A 24885-nucleotide genomic window follows, 5' to 3' on the forward strand; every position below is an offset into this window, starting at 1 on the left:
TACTGGTGACAATGCTCCCACGGATTTCATTCTGAGCTTTATTGGCCACCAGAAAGCTTGCAGGGAGTTCCTGATGCCTACCATCCACCTAGTGAGGGCTCAAACCCACGCTTGTTGGATGATAAACAATCAACTAGAGACTGTCCTCCTTGGGGGGAGGTAAGCGGATTCTCCTTGGAGCTGAACTGGCTCCAAGGTGACATATTTGGCTATGGAATGTCAGAATCGAGCCAGTGGACTCGGTAGTCTGGCTCCTGGGTCAGGAAGATCTGCAATACTCCAGGGCACGCTGACAACAGCACAGCCAGCCTGGCTCAACAGGACTTGGAAGGGCAGACCAATCACTGAATGCAGATCAGCTCCTGTTAACTCTGCAAGCCAAAGCCAAAGGAAAGGGTGGTCCTAGCTGGGCAAGCAACTGGAAAGTTGCTACCAATGCCCAGCAGTACCTCCATTTCAGACTCTGGGGTCCCCAAGCCTTGGTTCTTGCCAATCTGCACCTATACTATCCGGAGTTGGGTAAGCAGGATGTGTCCCTGCTGGGAGAGAGTGTGAATTCCATTCCAACAATCTAGCTCTGGAATTCCCATGTGTAGGTGGGATGCATGGGATTCTCAGTTTGGTTTGGATACTCTTAAGCATGAGGATGGGTTTCCGCATGTGTCGGTTACCCGGCTGATCAAAAAAAATGCATGTGTAAGCAAATGTAGTAGTCAATTTGCACACTGCAATGTTCCATTAATTGCCATAATAATGTGAATGACCACTTTTTTATTGGGAGATTGTTTGCCAGGATACTGGGAGAAGCTCTATTTTCCTTTCAAACAGTGCTGTAAGATTTTTAATATTTACCTGAACAGGCAGAGGGAAACTTGGTTTAATGTCTTATCAGAAGAACTGCACTCCAAGATACTGATCATTTCTCTGAACATCCTCATTGCTCTCTTCTGCACTACCTCTAGGACCAGGGCAACTCCTTTATATTGCAATGACTGGAATTGTATTTAGTAATAATATAATAATAGTAATAATTCTTTAATTTGATATAGCACCTTATCACATCGCTGAGACGCCGCAAAGCGCTTCCAGAAGCACTTCACATGTGGACTGACCAGAACGTTGTTCAACTTCTGAAATGATACTATTATCCTAGTTTCCTTCTCTTTCCTCACATCCATTTATATTCTTTCTCCTCAAATGTTCATCCAAGTATAGTCTCTAACATTGCAATGAGATGCCAAAATTAATTCAAGCTTGCGAGAATGATATTTATAATACTGTAATTGACCACTTTAAATCTCTGAGGAATAAATGTGGGCAACAAATATATTTTGTTCACCAAATACTTTGAATTTATTAATTATTATCCATAGTTCCTTTTCGATTTAATTTTGTCTACGCAAAATAGCAGTGTGAGTTTTTTTTAAAAACATTTTTAATCCAGCCAAATTGGTTAAACAATGAATGGCAATCCCAGTCATGATGCACACTTCGCATTTTAAAAATCCAATTGAAACATTTTTTATATGTTGCTGGCGAACATTCTCATAGATGTCTTAGAATAATACAAGTATGTTTTTGTTGCATTAATTACAATACATTTATTATGAAACAATGAGGCACATTAAAATACAAACTGTAATAATATGTACTGAATCATAAAACCATCACTAGTTCTGTATCACTCACTATAAATCAACCATGAATTCTGAGACTAATGTATTCATCTGTTGAACACATTTGGCAACAATGACAATTTGAGTACAGAGATGACAAAATAATAGAATATCAATTATGAGACCATTTATTTTTCCAATTACCACGGACATTGTGAGTTTTATCAAAATCTGTTTAATACACACTCGGATGACGTTTGGCACCTCCTTAATGTTCACCCTACTTTGAACATTTGTAAATATGACAAGAAAAAAATAATAAATCTCTCAACGAAAGACTTAATTAATAGTTTTAACAATCAACTCATACCAGGGAGAGATATACTATAACATTATAACCTCTCCTCCTGGCAAATTAAAACAAATTACATCCATTGGATATTATTCTCTAATGATTCATTAACGTCTTTGGATAAAGTCTTGTACTGGCTTCCACTCGTAAGAGGAATCTGTAGGAGGAGAAAAAAATCATCATTGGAAAAACTAAAGTGATTAGGGAATGGCACAGTAAAATCAGGATTTTTAAGCAAATATCTTAATTTGATATTTTTTGTTGGTTACTTACCAGCAGCTGAAGAACGCTTTCCCATGAGTCCAATAAAACTCTCTAACTTATGCCCTAGAAAAACAATGAACATATGTTCTGAATATAATGCTGATAAATCTATTGGGTACTTGTGCTTTTGATTCAAACCATTTGTTCTAAACATCATTACCGTTTCTTCTGTAACAAAGTGCTTACTACCTCACAAGTGATGATTGAAACTGATCTATAATTCACGTAAGTGAATACCAAATGGTAGATTTGGCAGAGGTGGACTGCAATGATTTGATTGACTTGTTCATTTTAAACACTGATATACAGCTGTTTTTACATAGAATCCAAAAGTTTTAAATTCTTGATGAATTTAGCCTTAACTCTGTGATTTGAAATTGGAAATCATGCACAATTTTTAAAAATTCTTAAATTTAGTCTTAGTTTTGTAGTGGGTTTCCATAGATATTCCAGAGCTCTTTGTAACCAAAAATTCCAAGGCAATCACCTCAATTTCAGCATCAAAATCTTAGAGTATTTTAGCAGGAATATTGGGCTCCTAATATTCCTTACAAAACAAACTTCATTCACTAAGAGTTTTAGAATAAATTATGACTATTAAGAGTTTCAAGATCAATGAATTTATGTAGCCTCAATGTAATGTATAATGTACATGAGTATGAAAAACAGAAGGATCTTCAAATTTAAATAACAATTTGGTAAATGACCCAACTTCTATTCTACAAAATTCAGAAAAAATACTGTTTAGAATAGAATAATAAAAATAATAATCCTTGTATTTGATATCATGTTATCAAGACATCTCAAAGTGCTTCACAGGGTATACGGAAAAGTAGATTGACTGCATATTTTTTGTGGGCAAAACACAGTAGCCAGTTGTACACAGCAATGTCCCAAAAACAGCCATGGAGTGAGTGACCAATTTTATTTGGGCAATTATAGGCCGGACACCAGGAGAAACTCCCTTCTCTTTTCGAATAGTGCCACGGAATCTTTTACATCCACCTGAACAGGCAGATTGGACCTCAGTTTAATGTCTTATCTGAAGGACGGCAGCTCCAATAATGCAACACACCCCACCACTGTACTGGAGCGTTATCTTAGACTATGTGATTCTAAGTCTCGACATGGGCTTGAACCAACAACCTTCTGACTCACTGCACCAGGCTGACACTTGCATAGAGTATGACATATAATCACAGACACACTCTTAGGGTATGTGAGGTATCAAACTAAAAGAATAAGAATAAAATAACATGATGATAAACGCTTTGAGACTCTCGAATTCTTGATAAGGCACTATATCAAATGCAAGCATTATTATTACTATTATTATAAAGATCCTGTTTCCTGATTTGCTATTGTAAACTAATGGTTAGTTTGTAAGTGCTCCAAGACACTGCCCCGTGTGAAGGGCACTATATAAATGAAGTTGTTGATTTTGTTGATGTTGTCAATACTCACATTATAGAGTTACATAGAGTGAAATGGCATGGAAACAATCCATTCAGCACAAATAGTCTGTGCCGGTGTTTATACTCCACATGACTCCTCTATTCTCTAAATAAATTTGTAGATTTTATCCCAAAGCCTGAAATAAGGATGGTGGTTTATTCCAATGGGATAAATTAGGTATATTATGTAACAATGAAAATTGGCTATTACAGAATTCTCATCATAGGAAACCTTTACATAGGTTCCTGTAGAAATTTTGTATACTGTACAGTACATAGAAAATAAATCAAACCACAAGAGATATCCCTCTTTTTAAAAAAAATCTTCTTTGTCAATGACTACAAGGTTGCAATAAAAATAATAATAATCCTTGCATTTGATATAGTGCTTGATCACATCTTCGAGATGTCTCAAAGCGCTTCACAGAATATACTGCAAAGTGAATTGACTGTATACTTTGTGGGTGAAACGCGGCTGCCAATTGTGCACAGCAGTGTTCCACAAACAGTCGTGGATTGAAGTAACCAATTTATTATTATTATTTTTTGAAGGAATTATTACCCCCAGAAAAGCGATCCACCAATCGACTAACAACTGGATTCCTTCTTACTGCTAGGTAAACAGGGGCGTGTGGAGTAAAGAAACTTGCCCAACATTTCGCCCTGCCCGGAATCGAACCCAGGTCTCTTGCTTGGGAAGCATATGCTCTAACCACTGAGCTACAGGACTCCTAACAGGCAATAATAATGTTTGACAGTTAGTTTGTTATAATAAATATACTAAAGGGCAGCAAGACTGGGAGCATCATTTAATGAGGCTGAATTACACAAGGGTCAATCAAAGTTTCATTGCATCAAAATATATGGGATTTGTGTATAAATAGTTCAATAACAGCTGATATTATGTTTGGTTCTGCATCTATCCTAATAGGTATGTGCCCTGTTTTGTTATGCTATCTTTAACATGTTCATTTTGAGCAGTAAGATACTCCAAGTATCTGTTTACTAAATTAACGATCTCTACAACTCAGGTTGAAGGTTTGCAAGTTTTCTCAACTCTAAGAACAAAGTCATCATTTGGATAACCAAACGGAATTTTAACTTTCCTTCCAAATTGGAGTAAATCTAAAAAAAGTTTTATTGCTATAACTGTTTATACTGACAATTCTTAAATTGATTTAGCTTTTCAGTTTATTATTTGTTTCTGTTTTTTCAATGATAAGACAATCATTTTTTGATACTTACTTTTGCGAGTCAAAGGTTTGCTTCCTGGAAAACAAGAAAAATGTGAGAAATATTAGTTATTTCCCGAAAGAAGAAACACCAACCTTTGATATAAAGAGTAAGTGGTCTGTTTCATAATGTCACTTAATGAGTTTAAATGTGATTCATATAATTATTCCATTTTAAACATATATTCCTATGAGGATCACTCCAATTCCACATAGCATTGTTGAAATTAATCTATCAATGATATTCTTAATAGCAATTGACCTTATCAAGGATATCCAGCTATTCATTAACATCAGGAGATTGGAGAATACATTTTACTAAAACAGAAAAAGAATCTGCATACAATACAAAAAATATAGTACAGTACTCACACATAGAGCTGCAATATCTGGGGAGACACTTAAAACACCTCACTTTCAATCCTGGACAGATTAACCAAGTCTGCTTGGTTATTTTCTTTGCAGCAATCCATTGACCTCTGTTGACACTGCATCATTTCTTATCTTTCTTTATTGATACTACTATAGTTAGTGCTCATTTGAACTTTCCTCTATGCTCTTATTATTCTTTGTACACCTTAGTTCTGCTTCCTTCATGTTGAAATCAAGATGCATCATACTGCAATCTATCAAAAACTAACAATGGCAATCTTAATGTTCTGTCTAATATGGGATTTGTAGCAATCAGTATATGACAAAAGCTTACTCTGGTTCATTACCCTACTTCAAAACTAAACTGTTTTCTTTCATCAGTCTTTCTTTTTCTCTTGCAATCTCTAGACTTTTAAACAAATGCATTTACACATTGCCCTTCGCAAAGATTAATGTCTCAGGGCATTTTACAGTGACGATGATGGATGGGGTGGAAAGCTTAGCCATCAATGTTGTCCAGCATTTCCAAATTAGCCAAGCGGAGGGGACAAGCAGGGGAATGGGATAAGAAAAGATCAGAGATTTTGGTAGGTGATAGGACATGAAGATCCAGACTTTGTTTTCTTCCTTAATGGCATCTTGTTCTACACGTCTTAACTTAAATTTCTAATTTTTAAAAAATAATATATGCTACCATTTGTAATGTCTTAAAACTCATAACAGTGATATTAACATAAATTAATAGACTTTATTGTATCAGAATAAAGATAATTTCTGCCCAAGGCAAAAATGTAATAACTTTGATAGTTTTTCATTCAAGTTCATTTCTCTTGCTGAAAAACTTAATTCATGTAATTATAGCTGGGCTAGCAATTATAAGTATAAGATGCAGACCACAAAAATGCCAAAGAAGCTTATTTACACTAATACAAACCACAGTTAGTATGGCTTTGATAAATAAAGATCCCTTCTTTCCTGTACTTAGGCAAAACCAGATGTGTGCATTTTTTTAACTTTATTTTCAAAAAATATGTATAAACACATAAGAAAAGAACTTACATGGATCTAACACTATTTTTATCTAATCGGCAGCCTGAAATTAAACCATATACCCAAAAGATGCAACCATTACTTTAAAGGGAATTCTATAATTGGTCTCAGGAGTCCTGGATTAACAACAAACAAAATGAACCTTTATTGCAACTGTTGAATCACATCCTTCATGTTCTGAGAAACTACCCAATGTGAAGGGCACTGTATCAATGAAAGTTGTTGTTGTTATTGTTACTGTGTTTGATTTCTATTTTGTGACTCCTGCTGTAAAAAATTATTTTGTGGATGGCAGATGAGAACAGGATTGTGCTTGGCTGTAGTGTCCTCATGGTCAAATTGCAACCACCTTCCCTAGTAACCTATTCCAATCATTAAATACTTTCTGGGTAAATAAAAACTTTCTGGTGTCTACACTGAAATTGGCCTTTATGTCCTAAACCTGAATCCTTTTTGTTCTGCCGTTTTGGTGTAACCAAAAGTATTATTCTGGATTCACTTTCTCAATTCCATTTAAAATCTTGCATGCCTTCAAGACTGAAAAGCTTGTCTAATTATTGCTTGTAGTTCATTCCTCTAACTCTTTGTCCCTTGCCTCTGCACTGGCTCTAGAGCCTTTATAACCAATCAGTGAATGAATAGATGAATAAATAAACTTGCATTCATATAAATTTGAAACATCTCAAAGCATTTTACACTCAGTGTTAACTGACATGTTTCATGAGTGTTTGTAGGCAAATGAGACAGTTATTTTGTACTGAACAAAATTGCAGGTACAATCATGCATGAATTACTAATGAATCTAAACAATAATTTATATTTATGCCATGCCATTCACGCTGAGAGAACATCCCAAAGCCCTTCACAGAACAGGAGTGAGGGGAAGCTAAGGAAGGAGAAAACTCAAAAAAAATCTTAAGGCGGGGTTCAAAGTGAGGAATGAGAGGGCCAGGCAGATGGCGTTCCAGAGAATGTTGTCAGAATAGAGTGCTACCAGCTGAGCCAGGCTGACACCATGTATTTAGAAGATAAGGAGTGAAAATTAAGAGGAGGTTGTAAGAAGTGGTTGCTATTTTTCCAAATATGTTAAATGGTTCTAGAAGAAGTCCAACAGTCCAGTCTCATCAAATTTCAGCATAAACGTCACAAAATAATAATAATAATCCTTGCATTTGATATAGTGCCTTATCACATTGTTGAGAGTCTCAAAGCTCTTCACAGAATATGCTGTAAAGTGTAGTGACTGTATATTTTGACGACGAACCAAAAGTGTTGGTGCTATGTCTACATATGTTATTTTTTGGCGATAAGTTTGTAATAATAGTTTATCTGGTATTTAGTGCATTTTAGTTTTATTGTGTAGTTTATAGAATGTCTTACATGAGCTACACAATAAATACATCATTGCCAGTTCCTTTGGCAACAGACACAGAGAGAACAAGCAGCAAAGGTGGCTGTCCATTTGATTCGTTGCACATAGCCACATTTCACGTCAACCACTGTAACAACAACAAGAGGAGCCCAGGTGTGATGGAGAGGAGCTCATTGTTCCACAATGTTACTACAGTTGTTTTGTAATACCTTAATGCACTTAAACATCAGAAATAGTGTGTCCCCTCTGTTACGAATACTGATACCTGAACCAATAAGCTGTAACATTTATTGTAGTCCTTTAAGTCGTGCTGCATTGGTGACTATACGCAATCGTGGTTTATTGTAATGCTGGACTCGAGTTCACTATACTGACTCAATCTGCACATCCAATGTAAAAAGCCTTCTTGTCTGCCATTGTTAATTGTATTCAATTGTGTGCCGGACACTCATTTAGATAAACTATATCATACAGGATAAACCTGTCTGAGATTAAATCGTGTGAAAGGAAAATAAATCCCAAATAATTACTGGTTATTTAAATTATGAATGGAGAATTCGCACATTGAACTAAACAGGGGATAATGTCACAATTATCGTCAAATAATGCTAAGGCATTACAGTGTGATAAAACCTCGCAGCTTACTGTGTGAGGAGTCGAGCCTGGTGAGAGCAGAATGTCATTTCGTGATGAACCGGCAACAAGCTTGATTTCAGTCAGTGCAAAGCAAGTGAGAGGATTGATCATTATAATCCTTGCATTTGATATAGCACTTTTCACATCGGGAGGACATCCCAAAGCGCTTCACAGAACACACTGTAAAGTGAATTGACTGTGTATTTGTGGGCGAACGCGGCAGCCAATTGTGCACAGCAATGTCCCACAAACAGTTGTAGATTGAAAATGACCAATTTATTATTGTTTTGTTTTGGAGGGATTATTATTAGGCTCTGTGTGGAGTAAGGAAACTTGCCCAAGGTTTCGCCCTCTGCCTGGAATTGAACTCAGGTCTCTCGCTTGCAAAGCGAGTGCTCTAACCACTGAGCTACAGGACTCCACATTGTTACTACAGTCGGTGCTGCCCAATCACTTGGCTTCACAGTGCCCTAAAACCAATCTAGATTAGAAACAGGTCCTCCTACCAGCACCAGAGACACTTCACCTGCAGAGCGTCTCCCCATTAAGCCAAAGAACTGCTCTGGTCTTGGTTTCCTGATCATTCGCCTCAGCAACTCCCGAACCGAGTCCGGCTCCAGCAAATCCTCCTGAAATCAAGCCCAACAGATACATTGAAGAGCACTTTCCATTGCAGCGCATCTCAACAACAACAACAAGATTCCATTTATAGAGCGCCTTTCACGTTGGGAGGACGTCCCAAGGCGCTGATCAGTCAGTGTAAGGCTAGAACCTGACAGCGAGCACAATCTTTAGTTTGCAAATTATTTTCAGAAAAATGGGGTTCATAATTCATTTTATGAATTATTATCAGAACAATTCATTTCAAAGGCATCGTTTATAAAATTGCTTCATCTAAGCTCAATGCTTCAAGTGCTAGATAGCACCACCCCCCCCCCCCCCCCTCTCCCCTCCCCCCTATAGCAATTTGCATTTAAAAGATAGTTTTAATATTTGGGTGATATTAAATTGTGAATATTGCGATTGCAAAGTGGAACGGGACTTCAGTTCAGATCAGCCCCTACATTGTTTTCTTGGCTGTGGGTGAACTTAAATGAGATATTAAGATAATAACTTTTTAAATCTTTGTCGAGCTGTTTAAATCTTTGTTAAGCTTTCGTCTAATCGCACCGAGGACTACTTTGCTCATTTTCTGCTACTTGACAAGAAAGGGTTTTGCCAACAGAGGGTTTGACTTCATCGGGGACTCCAGACTAAGAATAGATTTATTCCACGTTGATCTTGAGACACAGGTAAATACGCGGATGTAACAGGAACACCACTACTCAAGCACTTCAATCCGTGAAGGGCGCTTCATAAAGGCAAGTCTGTGCTCTTTCTTTACCAAAGCACATTTGTCAGCTCTAAATGGCTTGGGAACAGCACAGCTACTCCTGCAGGTTGCATTTTCCAAGCCCCAGAAGGTGACAGACATATGTATATATAATATATATATATAATATATATATGTGATATACTGTACATGATTGGAAACCACACCCAGTGGATAAGTGGGAGCTGGAAGCACTTCTTCTAATTCATTAACATTTCATTTGAGGTAAACATTCATTATTCTTGGTATATGTTGAATAGAGTCTATTTGACTCTATTCAGAATATTCCTGGACAATCTGCTGTGATGAAAAGAGTCGGTCTAGATTTCCCAAAACAAACTCAAATCGACCTGCTTTTTTTTTTCTTGTACATCAAAAAAAGTATCAGAATATTTCCTTTCTTGGACCCCTCACCCTTGCCAATAAAATCCCCACAGTGCATTCAAGTTCCACAGGGTTATGTGATTAAATCTCGTTATATCTCGGGCTGATGGCTTCATGTTGCTGAAGTATGCAGCGATTCGGGGGGAAAAAAAAGTAACGCAAGCAAATGCTTTTCGGTTGTGATTCTAAAACTTTTGAATGCGGATGCAAACGCAGCATGACAACTCCTTGTCCAGGTTTGGTGCGCTTTAACATGCCCTGGAGCCACTTCTCCAGTTGTTCTCCCATTCACACATTAAAAAAAAACATTGATGTCTCCCCCCTCCCCCTGTAGGTTGTGCCATTTAATTCATTCCCAGTATTAATAATTCCTCTGCGGCTGGCTTTATTTCCAATATTGCCTCTTATGGACGATCGGAAGCGATTTGCTGCAGAATGTAATGAAAGAGCATTTCCTCCCACACACAAATACACGTGTTGGGTTGCAGAGACAGCGAGGTGCCTTGGCACTGTACTGGTTCGTGGCACAACAGAAGTCGCGGCAATTAGTCTTGTAACAGAGATTTACTTACAGGACACTTGCATTATAAATGAATTAGAATGCATTTAATTGCTTCAATTTCCACCCATCCACACCCAAGCAGTGCACGCAGCTCCCAGCCTACATCCACGTTACAATCTTATCAAATCTATTTGGAAATTACAGTGTATCTTCATGATTATAGTTCCCTTCCTATCTCGCTTTGGACACTGCAAATAGCACAACAGCATTACTCCCACTGCCACGTTCTTGCGAATGGCAGTAGGCATTTGCTCAGTGACCCTAAACCAAAAAGTACAACAGTGCATACTCTACAACCCTCAAAGCTTTGGACGCGAGTGTGTGTGTGTGTGTGTGTGTGTGTGTGTGGGCTGGAAATGTCTTTATTTCTAATAAGATGCAACATTAAAAGATAACGGTGTAACACAGCCACACGTTTAAATGTTCATGATTTTAACCTGTGACTTCCAACATTACCTGACTTCGGTCCCCCCAGAGGGACGTGTCTTCATCGGGAGACATCTCTTCACAAAACACCTCTGCCAACACCATGAGGATGACGGTAACTGCGAGCAGCCGATGGCTTCTCATGTTCGGTGTGCGGTGAGCAGGGGATGGTGGCAGAGAGCGAGACGGAGCGGCTGGTGGTGCGGGGTTGGCGCTGCTGGAGCTGCTGCTGGAGCTGCTGCTGGAGCTGCTGGAGGGAGCGGCGAGAGAGGAGAAGGTGGGAGTGATGGGCGCTGTCCTCTCAGCACCAGACTCGGCACTCTCCGGAAACCCTCGATCCCGGTCCGTGCTTTCCGAGCTCTGTCTGTCTGTCTGTCTGTCTGTGTGTGTCTGTCTGTGTGTGTGTGTCTGTGTGTGTGTGTCTGTGTCTGCTGTCCTGGCTCCTGTCAGCCCCACGGCTCTCCTGCAGCAAGGCGGGCTGGACACCTGGCAACCTCACCTGGGAGCCAAAAGTCTGAATGAAAGCACAGTTTGGATTTCAGTGCAATTTATACCCCGCAAAGAGCAAGGATGGAGGGCAGGTATTGGTCCAGAGTAACCCTGTCGCATTCCCCAAGGTGACGGTCTGCCCTCTCCTCCAGGAAACGGGGGAGATCGATATTTGATTAAGTGCAGAAATGTCAAGATCCTCTGTAACGTCTGACTGTTTAACTCGTTTCCCATTGGGATTAACAGGGCACATGGATGTCCACATCGACGTCATGTTCTGCGCAAAACATTTCATTTCGTTTACACCGAGTTGGATTGGATGTATTGTCTCGGGAAGTCAAACTTTTCAAGGTGGAGAGAAAAACTACAAATGAGTAATTGCAGTCCTCACGAAGGAGTTTTGTTTTTGGTAGAAAGAATAAGTGACTCATCGGAAAGACTTGAAGGGCAAATCGGAATTTATGTTGGAAGCTCCTTAATGATAATAATCCTTGCATTTGCTGGAGCGCTTTTCACGTCTTCGAGACGTCTCAAAGTGCTTCACAGAATAGACTGTAAAGTGAATTGACTGTATATTTGTGGGCGAAACGCGGAAGATAATTGCGCACAGCGGTGTCCCACAAACAGTCGTGGATTGAGTGACCAATTTATTATTGTTTTATTTTCTTGAGTGCTGGGTTATCAGGCGTGGTTTAGGAAGTGCACTATTCATTTTGCACTAAATTAGATTTGCTATGATACACTCCCAAAAATGACCCAGGGAAACATTTTTTAAACTTGTTGAACGTATTCTATATTGTGTATTACATGGTATTCAGTGCTCACAGTAAGTCCTCCTGATATAAAGATTCTCTATCAAATGTAAGGATTGTTATTATTTATTAGCTTTCTTGTCAATATTTATTAGCTTTCTTGTCAATCTTGTCAATAGTGGAGTCCTGTAGCTCAGTGGTTAGAGCACTCGCTTTGCAAGCGAGAGACCTGAGTTCAATTCCAGGCAGAGGGCGAAACCTTGGGCAAGTTTCCTTACTCCACACAGAGCCTAATAATAATCCCTCCAAAACCAAAAATAATAATAAATTGGTCATTTTCAATCTACGACTGTTTGTGGGACATTGCTGTGCGCAATTGGCTGCCGCGTTCACCCACAAATATACAGTCAATTCACTTTACAGTGTGTTCTGTGAAGCGCTTTGGGACGTCCTCCCGACGTGAAAAGCGCTATATCAAATGCAAGGATTATTATTATTATTATAATATAATCACCGAGATCTTTCTATCGCCTGAACACATGTAATCCATATTATTAAAATACCGGTCACCCTCTGTCTTTGCATTTTAGATGAATCTGAAGTATGAGTTATTTGTCAGATAAAGCATCATTAACTTCTCAATTGACAGTGCTGGGTTTTCCCTTCACACCCATTCTCTATTTATTATACTACTTAAACAAATGGCTGGATTTGAAAATGGTCGATTCTTAAAACTCAATTTACTTTATGCTCTTCCTCAGACTCCCCATCGCATATTTTCTGTTCAAATGGTTTCAGTGGAAGAAACGCTTCGCGTTCAGAATCACTTTCATTATACTTGCGAATTATATTTGATTATAAAAAGGAGCAGAAGAGAAAATAGTTAAATAGCATTTGAGCGCAGAGGGCGACTAAATATTTGCAAGGATGGTTTTACCCGGGGAGCAGATGAATTGTGATAGCAGGAACATCAGAAGAAAAAAGATTTCAGCCAATGCTCTGTCTGACGCACCGCTTCTAAATCCCTCGATGGTTCTTAACTATTCATTTTCTCACCTGTGAAGATTAGGAAACTAAACAGGTGCTTAAGTACTCCAGTCGCTGTTGTCTTGTTAGGAGGTCGGTAGTGTTGCAATTTAATTAATTGGAATAAATGGAAATACATGTTCACACTGAACCCAGAATTTCCCTCAACTCTCCAGTCAAAGTACTCCAGCAGCCGTGCCAACCGCAAATATACAGACAGACCCGCTTGGGGTCCAGTATGTAGCAGCAGTGTACTGCACAATTTGTAATTTGTTATTACCAAGACCCGAGGAAGAGTGCAAACTTTACTGATCTGAACAAAAAATACAACGTATGCAGAAAAAGAAAAATAATGGGAATGGCACGCCACTTTATTCCTTTTGTAAAAAAAAAACCACCACAGTGTGTTATTTGGAAACGTCGAATCTTAACTCCACATTTATTTTAGGTTTTTATATTTGTTTCATAAATTTGTAGAGGCAATCTCCAATGAAGTACTGTGTGTCCAATGTAACCATTTCCAACTGTCTCTTGACACATATCTGGGTGATCGCTGCACCTTAAAAACTATCAGATTGGGGTTGTTATCAGTCTGTCGCTCTTTCTTGTACCATAAATATAAGACAGCATTGCAACTTGACTTCTTCCCTGAAACACTATAATGGATTGAAATAATACCATTGAATCTTGGTGACAATGAGAGTTAGCTATCAAGTGTTGTTTGTTTGTTGCTATCCAGTCTTTGCAAACATCATGTGAGCAGACTGTTGAACCAAGCAACGACTCAACCCCAACCTCCACCCCCCAACAGAGAGCGCCCTGGTGTTGGAGCAGAGCAGTGTCCCCCTCCCTCCCCAGCTGCTCTGACCTGGAACAGCCCTCATGCACAACATGAGAGAGATCATCTCAGTGATTCCGCCCCCACTGCCTGTGTGCAAGCCAACATCACAGCCACTGACTCATACCGATGCACGATTTCAAACCATATCGTGAGCAAAAGCTATATTTTGAAAAGCAAATAATGTTTATTCGAAATGCTTTTCGTAAAAAAAACGTTGATCATAACTTTATAAGCCTTCGCAATGCAGAGAGGTAATTCGACAGGTCATTGAAACACTCGTCTCTTCTCAATCCTTTTCCCACTATGAGCGAGGAGTTTCGATGGAATGGGTGGAAAGCCTCACTGGTCCACAACCAATAATTTGCCTCAATCCAATTTAAAGAGGATTAGGAATCAGGATTTATTTAACAAGTTCTGGCTGTAATCTATCTCAATGGATTATCTAACTATTGCTAATGCTCACTGTTGATTCATGCAGGGGAATTGGATTGGGTCCAACCAAGCAAAGTCAGTTTAGAAAAGAGACTTCCATTTCCTTTATCCTATAAATTGAGTACGATCAATCCACTCCATCTTATTTCCAGGCAACGGAATGCTCCCACTTCTCAGACACACTCACGTTGATGTAACGAGGCCACTTATGAGATAAGTCTTTAAAAATGAATACAACATATGCACGACGTTGACCTTTCTTTTTGAACTTATGGTCTCATCCAATCGCCTTTTTTATTTTTATTTACCAGAAGGAAATACGTTCCCGATATTAGATTTGTAGGAAACATTATGACTGCTGAATATGATGAATACAACGGAACAGGTGCAAAAGAAGAAAAATATATAAACATACAGCTCGAGGCATATATTATTCCAACCACAAATTCTCAATGCGCGATTGCCAACGCCGCTTGCTCGGTTTTCAGAGTTTGGATTGCTGTAAGTGCCAAATCCTACCTGGGATTCTGTAGACAGACACATTGTTTTTCTTTTTATTGCAAGGAACAAAAGTATACACCGCAATGTATCATCCCGTTTCACCTGTCCGTGCCGAACACAAACGTCCAAACATTTAACACAAGCTAAAGATGTCAGATCTATTATTCTGTTTGACTTGGTCGTGTTTCGCACAATAAGAATTTTCCCTCTGAAATCCAAAATAGTGCTCTGATATGACTAACGTTATTATTATGTTGAGCTAAGTCTCTCTAGAGAGTACGGTTGTTGCATTGATAGAGATTCCTTCTGCAGTATTTCTTCCAATTGCTATCACTACTAAGAGACTCCAATAGTAACAATGTTTATTCAGTGTTTTTTTTGAAGTACAAATAGCTTCTAGATCTGGATTTGCTTTGAACATGTTGAAAATATCAATGGGTGAGTTAAATTGTGGTGCAAGTTTAGCCACTGAATTTCAAAGCATTGCTCCTTTCTCCAACTATTAATATTTCTTCTCGTGGTGAAAGAGTGATAGATGTTACAAGAAAGTTTGTGGTCTGTTCCATAAGTCTCTGAAATCATTCAGGTGGGGCTATTACTTTGGGTAATTCCATACTCTGTATAATTGTACGCCGTTTGTCCGTCTCGATTCCCTGCAAATAAATGGAGGCAGTAACCTCCTGGAGCCGCGCAGTCAGGACGCTGGCGAGCTTGGCGGACAGTGCTAGGGTTTGCCAGATCTCCAGGCCAAATGTTTCCAACAATGTTGTAGGCTTGAACCTACAACCTCCTGATTCAGAAGCAAAAGTGCCATCAAATGAGCCAGCCTGACACACATCAGATCTTGGAACTCATACAAACTTTTAGGTTAACTCTCTAATGCAGTGCTGAGGGGGGTGTTTCTTTGTTTCAGGTGTCTTTCAAATGACACTGTCATTTGAGGTCTGTCTGCCTGTTTGGGGGTGGGGGGTAGTGTTAAAAATGACATGGCACTATTTGAAAAGAGGAGGGAGTTTCTCCTGGTATCTTGGCCAACAGTCTTCCAAATAAAATTGGTCATTTACTTCATAGCTGTTATGGGACATTGCTGTGTGCAAATTGACGACTACATTTACCTGCAAAATACACAATCACAACACTTTACAGCATATGCTGTGAAGCTCTAGGAGACATTCACCAACGAAATACACTGTATCAAATGAGAGGATTGTTTTATTATTATACCAGTAACTCACTTTGGAGGTGTCTCCAGATGTTTAGACTGCTTTGCAGTCTCCCCTCCTTTTAAAAATAATAAAATGCTAATAAATGAGCTGAATGCATAATAATAATTATTATTACTAGCTGAATGCTTGAAAAAGATTAGAGAAATGAGATATCTCAAAGCGCTTCACTGGATTGTATTTTGTAGGGGAAGGGGAGGTAAGAGGGGTCACCTTGGAGCTGAACTGGCTCCAAGGTGACATGCCTGGCAATGGCATGTCGGAATCGAGCCAGCCCCCTGTGATGGTCTCAGGGGTCCGGGTCCACAGTGTTCCAGCCTGGCTCATCGGCAGGACCTGGAAGGGCAGACCAGTCACTGGGGGCAGGGAGTCATCCCTCTCAGCTCCTGTTAACCCTGCAAGTCAAAGCCCTAACGGTGGCCCCAGATGGGCAAGCAGCGGGAAAGCTTGCCGGACAGCAACATCAATGGCAAGCTGTGTGGTTTTAGCTGGTTAGACTCCAGCAGTACCACAGCGCAGAATCTGGGGGCCCGGAGTCTGGTTTGGTCACTCCGTGACCCCATCTCCCCCACTCTCGCCCGACTCCATTGGCTCCCTATCCTTCAGAGGATCCAGCTCAAGATCCTGGTCCTCACCTACAAAGCCCTCCATGGCCTCGCCCCACCCTACCCCTGCGACCTGCTAACCCCCTACCAACCCGCCCGCTCCCTCCGCTCAGCCGGCTCCGGGCTGCTCCGTGTCCCCCGACCCACCCGCCCCACCATTGGCGGGAGAGCCTTCAGCCACTCTGCCCCCAACCTCCGGAACTCCATCGCCCACTCACTCCACCTCACCCCCTCCTTCAAGTCCCACCTCAAGACCCTCCTCTTCGACTATGCCATCGGCCACCCCCCCCCTTCCCCTCCCCTCCCCCCTCCTGACCCCAGTTGGGGTCTGAAATGCTGTGCACCGTCCAGGCCTTTGGGACGTCCTCCCGACGACGCGAAAAGTGCCACACAAATGTAATGTTGTCGTTGTTGCTGTCGGATACTCTTTAAGCTGAGCGATGGGCTTCCACGTGTGTCAGACACCCGCGGACAAAAATAAAAAGCAAAAGCTGTTACAACGAGGCCGTTATCTGATCAGAGGCATTGACCTCGAGCCGCTTATGGTTGTTGATCGCTGTGGGAGGGCGGAAGCAGAAGTGAGAGCGGCGGCGGCGGCGGCGAGTGGGGACGGACGGGGGCGGCGGCGCGGAGGAGGGAAAGCCATTTTTGGCGGTTTGATTGTTGCTCAGTTTCACGTCGGCCATTGTGCTGCTGCGCGCGTTCGGTTTTTTTTTTGAAACGACACGAACGAACAATTCTTTGTATCGGGTGCCCTCCGGCGCGGCGGGAGGTGTCCGGCCGGGTCCCGCCGGGAAGGGCACGGGGGAGAGGAGATGAGGCTGGGGAGGCCGGGCTCGGGCTCGGGCCCTCGGGGAGGAGCGCTCGGCTTCCCGCTCGGCGCCGCCTGGCTCCTGCTGGTCGGCGCGTGCGCCGCAACGGCAGCAACGCTCGCGGCGGATTTGAATTCGGGCCGTGAGCTCGCGCCGGACAGGCCCGGGGGCCCCCCGCCGGACAGGCCCGGGGGCCCCCCGCCGGACAGGCCCGGGGGGCCCCCGCCGGACAGGCCCGGGGCCCCCCGCCGGACAGGCCCGGGGCCCCCGCCGGACAGGCCCGGGGGCCCCCCGCCGGACAGGCCCGGGGGCCCCCCGCCGGACAGGCCCGGGGGCCCCCCGCCGGACAGGCCCGGGGGCCCCCCGCCGGACAGGCCCGGGGGCCCCCCGCCGGACAGGCCCGGGGGCCCCCCGCCGGACAGGCCCGGGGGCCCCCCGCCGGACAGGCCCGGGGCCGCGCTGCGGTTTTACGGGCGGAGCGGGGACGTGCTGCGGATGGTAAAAGAGCAGACGGCTCACGGTCACGGCTCCCCGCCGCCCGGAGCGGCCCGGCTTCGGCGGCAACGGCCGGAGCCGGGCGAGGCTGCTCCCTCCTTCCAGCTGGACACGCTGGACGGCCCGCTGGCCTACCCGCTCCGGGAGGCCGCCGCGCTGCTCTTCCACGCCTTCACCAACAAGTCGGGCTTCCTCGAGTGCCTGTGGACGGCGCCGGAGTCGCTGGGCGCCCTGGTGGCCGGGGAGCTGCCCGACAGCAGCCATGTGCTCTTCATGTCCTTCGACGACAGCGCGGCCCATGATGTCAGGTGGATGAAGCAGCAGCTGGTCAGCTCCATGGAAAAAAGGTACAGACCTGTAGGTACACACACACACACACACAGAGGGAGAGAGACAGAGGTGTTATGTGGTGGAGAGTGAGTTTGATCTCATTCTTCAGAGTGACATCTGACAATAATCGGCCGCCTGCCATGTGTTATAGGACCTTTTCAGTCCGAGGATTCTCAAGCTCTTCAGAGGGTTGACAGGAATGTGTGGTGACGGTGTATTCTGGAGGTAAATGTGGCAAAGCCTGAAAGCTGCGCTGGCCTCCAAGTTGACTTGCGTGACAGCAGAATGTCGGAGTCGAGGCACTCCTCTGTGGCGGTCTCCGTGGTCGGTCCGGTATCTGAACCGGGCGAGTCCGCAGTATTCCAGGGCACTGCTGATGGCAGCACAGCCGCACTGGCTCATTGGCAGGACCTGGAAGGGCAGACCGGTCACCGGAGACCGGACTCTTCTCACTCTACTCCCGTTAGCTGGACAAGCAGTGGAAAGCTTGTGAGATTGTGCTCAATGGCAGATTATGCAGTTTTAGCCGGTTAAACTGCAGCAGGACACCCAACACACACTGTGGTCTGCAAGACGTGGCTCGTGCCAGCTGCTCCTGATGCTCACCAGAATTAGGCAAGCAGGATGCATCTGTACAGGGAGAGAGAGTACACTTTCCATTCCTGGATAGGTGGCGTACATATGTGGTACTCTCAGGCTGATTTGGATACCTTTAAGCGTGGTAATGGGTTTCTGCATGTGTCAGATACTCAACAAACAAAAAACTCAACTCAGATCACTGAATGAATAAACTTCACCCCCTGCTGTAGGTTTAAAAAAAAATCCATTGCTGCATACAAGAACAACAATTTACAGTTGTATAGCACCCTTCAAGTTGGAAAGATGTCACAGGGCTCTGGACAGTCAGAACCTTTTAGATCTAAGCTAGGGGTTTGGGTCAGGAGGGATGGAGGGAAGGTGGCAGGAGGCGTGGTCGAAGAGGAAGATCTTTAGATGGGACTTGAAGGAGGCAAGAGAGGGATTGAGACGGAGGGATTGCAGGATAGAGTTCCAGAGTGTGGGAGCAGAGATGCTGAATGCCTGACAGCCAATGGTGGGGCGGGAAGTGTGGGGAACCTGAAGCAGGCTGGTGTCCACCGAGTGGAGGGAGCAGATCGGCTGATATGGGGTTATGAGTTGGGAGAGGTAGGGGGCAGTAAGACCGTGGAGGGCTTTGAAAGTGAGAATGAGGGTTTTGTCCTCTGTTCTCCATGGGATGGAGAGCCAGTGAAGACGGGTGAGAACGGGGGTGATTGGATCGTGGAGCCTGAGAGGACACAAGCTGCAGAGTTCTGAATAATCTGCAGCTTGTGGAAGGAAGAGTTGGGAAATCCAGTGTTAATAATTCGACAGTTGACCGTAAGAGTATAGTGTTTATTTCCACTAATATCAGCTATATATATATGACAAACAGTAAAGTTCAGCAATGTAAATGTAAACCATATGACCATATAACAACACAATAGGCTGCAACATACAACGACACGGATATACAACCAATCTAAAAACAATACTTAATCACAGAACTATCACACAGAATCAAGGAGTGGCTCCTGTAACTCAACAGAAACGATCAGCTCTTAGTCCAGCACCTCACTCATGCTGCCTAACCTGACTACTGCATTTCAAATGGACCAACCACTACTACTGTTATTACTTCTATGCCTAGCAGACAGAACCGAAAACATATTACCCACTACTCTTCCTCTTTCACTTTTAATAGTCACTTTCTTACTGGAGGTAAATTCCCACACCCCTGTACGTATACATGGATACAGAATGGGATGTACACTGACCCTCTACACAACTCCAACTATTTCAAAGTTACATCTTTTAGGTGTTTCTAACTCTACCTCTGCTTGTCACAGAGATAGCCCCCACCCTTCGCAGGCTGCTTTGCACAGAGAGATATGGACAACGTACTTCTCAGCCTTGAGATAGGCAGGTGTCTGAGGCTGCAGCCTTTTCTTTCTGTGGTCCATTGATCTTACATCTGTGCTCAAGGACCCCTTTGCTCATTATCTCAGAGGAGTGAACATCTTCCCAGAAAAATATGAAATGTAATCAGATGCTAACCTCAGCCCGTCCAGCAAAGCTACCTTTAACCATTTAACTATCAAACCTTCTGGAACATTCGGTTGCTGTTTGAAATATACCAAGGCACTCTGAGGTGATAGTTGGTTTATTTCAACACCAGCGAGCAGGCAGTCAGCATAGTCAAGCCGGATACATGGAATGTAAGGATTATTATATGCATATCCATTCAAGAAAATCTCCAAATTGTAAGCATGATTTTATTATTAAGTAGATGTGCAGCAAAGCAGCAATTTCTTGTAAGTGACATGCTACCGTGTGTCAGCCTGGGCTCATTTGGCAGCATTCTTGCCTCTGAGTCAGAAGATTCTGGCTTCAGGCCCCAAGTCGGGACTGTGAGCTGGGTCTAGACTGATGCTTCAGTGAATGTTGGGCAACTGCTGGACTGTTCTTTAGATGAGATGTTAAACCCAGGTCCTGTCTTCCCGTTTAAATGGATCTTAATGATCCCATGACACTTTTTGAAAAGAGAAGGAAATTTCTCCAGGTATCCTGGCCAACAATCTCACAGATAAAATTAGTCATTATTAATAGTGGCTCCTGAATGAAATAACCAAGTCAATAAATTTCTTCTTCTTTAAACATGCTTTTCTTCCCTCTGCTGTTTGCTTCAATTTTCTCTCTCCCCCACTTCCGAAACATCGCCCAGCTGCGCCACTATCTCTCACCGAAGGCTGCTGAAACCCTCATACACGCATTCATAACATCGAGGCTTGACTATGCAAACTCCTTGCTTGTCGGCCTCCCCAACTTCTCCCTCCATAGGGTGCAGATCATCCAGAACTCTGCAGCCCGTGTCCTCTCCCACACAAGACTCCGTGTCCGTATCACCCCGATACTCGCCTGACTCCACTGGCTTCCCCTCAACAGAGAATGCAGATCAAGATCCTGGTCCTCATCTTCAAAATAATCCATGGCCTTGCTCCCCCCCCCCCCCCCCAACCTCTGCGACCATTGGCAGGTGGGTCTTCTGCCATTCTGCCCCAACATCTGTGGGGTGGAACTCCACTCCCCGTAGTCCCCCTCCCTTGCCTCCTTCAAGACCCATCTCAAGACCTGCCTCTGACCGTGCTTTCAATCACCCTGCTTCCCCCCCCTCCCGCCCTCCACCCTCCCTAATCCGGACTCCCAGCTTGGGTCTGAAACACTGACTGTCCATTGCCTTGGGATGTCGTCCCGATGTGAAAGGCGGTATACAAATGTAATTTTGTTGTTGTTGTCTCTTTCTCTTCTGGCTCTTCTGAAGAAATTTTGATTTTTTTCCTTCTACTGACATATGGTACTATGGCAGCTAATTGCCCTCTGAGTTTTGCACAAGTGGTCATTATCATCTATGAAGGAGTCTTGATGGTAAATGTGAAGTAGTTCACTGGACCAGAGGACAAGTGGATCACAGCAAAGGTCAACCTCCATATGAATGCATGCATGATGAGATGCTTGAAAGGCACATGGATTTTGTTTGTAAGACCATTATAAAAAAATATTTAAGGTGATGTAGAATTATAGAAAATTCTGAATTTGATTTGAAAGCCGTTTTTCCACATTTCTTAAAAAGAACCATTTTTCCTCTTGCTAACCAGCAACACTCCCCCGCTAAAAGACATCGTCAACCTTTCTTTGTCCACAGGCACAGTTCCCATACCTTTCAAATTGAGACTGAATTGGAAGAAGTTTTCACAATTCTGTAGGATCTTAACTTTACAGGTTAAGCCTAGAAGGAATTTTGTGCCTGTGGAGCATGAATTTTAGATGTTTTCTTGTACCCTCCCACCTCTGACCCAGAGGCACGGAGGCCAATTGCAACACCCTAATTGCTGATAAAACTAAGATCAGCAAATTCATCACAGACTGGGACATGAGCCCATGAGATTAGTTTTAGATTTAATATTTGTGCACTATTCCAATGGTAGGAAATGTGTCGATCTTTATTAGGCAGAGTGTGGCAAATGTAAAGAATCCGTGAAGAAAATGCCTTGAAGAATGACTTTTTAGCTTTTCATTTTATAGTGGAATTTACTGACTTAATGATACTGATTTTTTATGGGAAAGGACCTCAATCCACAGAACTTATGTTTAAAGTGACATGCACATTATTACTACAGGAAGTGGGAGTCAGAATTCACAATTTCAAGGTGTACCTAGTGGCCTGATGGAACAGGTTTTATTGCAAGAATATTACAAAGCAATTTCAAATACTTGTGGCTCTGCAGCACTTAAAGCTGCTGACTGTGCAAAATAATGTACTCCATGGACATGGTGCAACGTGCTAGGGGGAAATTGAAAGAGTCCCGGAGGTGTTAGTTATCTCATTGTTCATTGTGTTGAAACTGTGTGGCAGGAATAAACAAGATAGACAGGGTCAGTTAAGTGGAGAACTCGTGCTCAAGGTATACAGTGCTCTGGTTAGGCTGAACCTAGGTACATTTCTCTCCAGCTGAACTATTGTGTCTGCATGAATATTATTCTAAAAGGAAATTGTTGAATACTTGTTGTAAAAGTGCGAAGAGTATAGGGAAAGAGTTGAAAATTGGAATAAATAAAAAAGAGTAATGCAGAAAATAGATAACAGTAGTGGTGTTAAACCTAAAGTGCCGAATGACCTCCTTTTGTGCTGAAAAATTCTGTCTTCTAAAGGAAAAAAAATTGTTTCTATGAAATGCATAATCAGGAAGAGGTCCAAATGCTGGATTCATTTAAGAAATGGTGTGGGATGACTTTTCAAATTAATAATAAATAATCTTTGCATTTGATGTAGCACCTTTCACGTGAGGAGGATATCTGAAAGTGTTTCACAGGATTAATATAAAATCTATAATGTAAACCTTCATTTTGGGAATCCCCTTCTAATACTTTGTGTGTGTGTGTTGGGGGAGAGAGAGAGCTCAAAGAGTTTATATATGTTTGTTTGTCTGCTATATATCACTTTGGACTTTTAAATTGCCTCTTTCTGTGCTTAAAATTTCTATGGTTATGTTTGTTAGAATGGGTTAGCAGGTACCTCACTGGTCTAACCAGTTCTGCCATCCACCAAGGTCCAGCTCATACAAAACTCTGCTGCCCGCATGCTCCTCCATACTGAACTCTGCACACCCATCACCCAATTCTCATCAGGCTCTACTGGCTCTCTATCTCTGAGAGGATCTTGAAAGGATCGATCATATACACATCGATCACGCTCTAGCACCTCCCCACCTCTCTAACTTGCTCGTACATCACTTGCTTTGCTTACCCGCTCAGCTAACACAGGCCATTTTTTTTATTGGTGAGCAAGGTTAGGCCTGCTCACCCCCATTAACCGAATTAGACCAAATATGTTCCATTTAGGAAAGTTTGTCTCCGCAGACAAGCCCCAAACTCTTTTAGGCCCAAATTGTCAAAGGACAATGCGGACCTGAGACCTATCCTCACGACCACTTGAGCAAGTCAGGTGAATAGATCACCTCTCCGGCAGGCAAGCCCGTCCTGAGCCTCGTGACCAAGTTCTCGTGTCCCTCAATCGGTCCTCGCCACAAGGGTGTTACAGAGGCTAGGGACATAGTTATAATATAATCCTTGCATTTGAATAGTGCCTTATCACGTCTTCGAGACATCTCAAAGTGTTTCACAGAATATACTGTAAAGTGATTTGACTGTGTTTTATGAGTGAAATGCGGCAGCGAATTTCGCACATCAGTGTCCCACAAACAGTTGTAGATTGACCAAATTATTATTATTTTGATTTATATATTTTATTTTTGAGGGGTTATTGAGGCCAATCGACTATTAACCAGGTCCCTACGTACTGGAAGGTAAACAGAGGCATGTGGAGTAAGGAAACTTGCCTAAGGTTTTGCCCTGACTGGGAATCGCACCAAGGTCCTCTTGATTGCAAGGCAAATGCTCTAACCAATACATTGCAGGATTCTACTGAAGGCATATGTCCCGAGCTGCTGGAACTCCCTGCCTCAATCCCTCTGTTATGCCCCCTCTATATGTTTAAATCCGACCTTAAGACTTATCTCTTTGACTGTGCTCATGGTACCCTCCTCTATCTCCTTTGCTTGGCGTCCAATCCTTCCACGCTCTTGAGATGCTGTTCTGTATGAAGGCTATACACCCACACAAGTAGCTGTTTCTGTGTCGTTGTGAAAATCAGCAATCCTTGCCTTGCATTG

The 24885-nt window shown here is 42.7% G+C and overlaps 2 protein-coding genes across 2 annotated transcripts in view; one reads left to right on the forward strand and one right to left on the reverse strand.

The window, feature by feature from the left end:
- Positions 1–1373: 1373 nt before the first annotated feature.
- Positions 1374–11572, reverse strand: tac1 (tachykinin precursor 1). Its single transcript, XM_007904761.2, has 5 exons — positions 11123–11572; positions 8875–8977; positions 4932–4955; positions 2242–2295; positions 1374–2125 (listed from the first exon to the last, which is right to left on the reverse strand). The coding sequence occupies exons 1-5, from the start codon at positions 11234–11236 to the stop codon at positions 2076–2078; spliced, it is 345 nt and encodes a 114-aa protein (XP_007902952.1). The 5' UTR covers positions 11237–11572; the 3' UTR covers positions 1374–2075.
- Positions 11573–17776: 6204 nt separating this feature from the next.
- si:dkey-256h2.1 (uncharacterized protein LOC337520 homolog) overlaps positions 17777–24885 on the forward strand; it is a 61881-nt gene continuing 54772 nt past the window's right edge. Inside the window, exon 1 of the mRNA XM_007904786.2 lies at positions 17777–18615. Coding sequence (XP_007902977.2) covers positions 17777–18615 — 839 coding nt within the window. The remainder of the gene's footprint in view (positions 18616–24885) is intronic.

This window comes from Callorhinchus milii, unplaced genomic scaffold, assembly GCF_018977255.1.
Source record: "Callorhinchus milii isolate IMCB2004 unplaced genomic scaffold, IMCB_Cmil_1.0 Scaffold2, whole genome shotgun sequence".
NCBI classification, from domain to species: Eukaryota; Metazoa; Chordata; class Chondrichthyes; order Chimaeriformes; family Callorhinchidae; genus Callorhinchus; species Callorhinchus milii.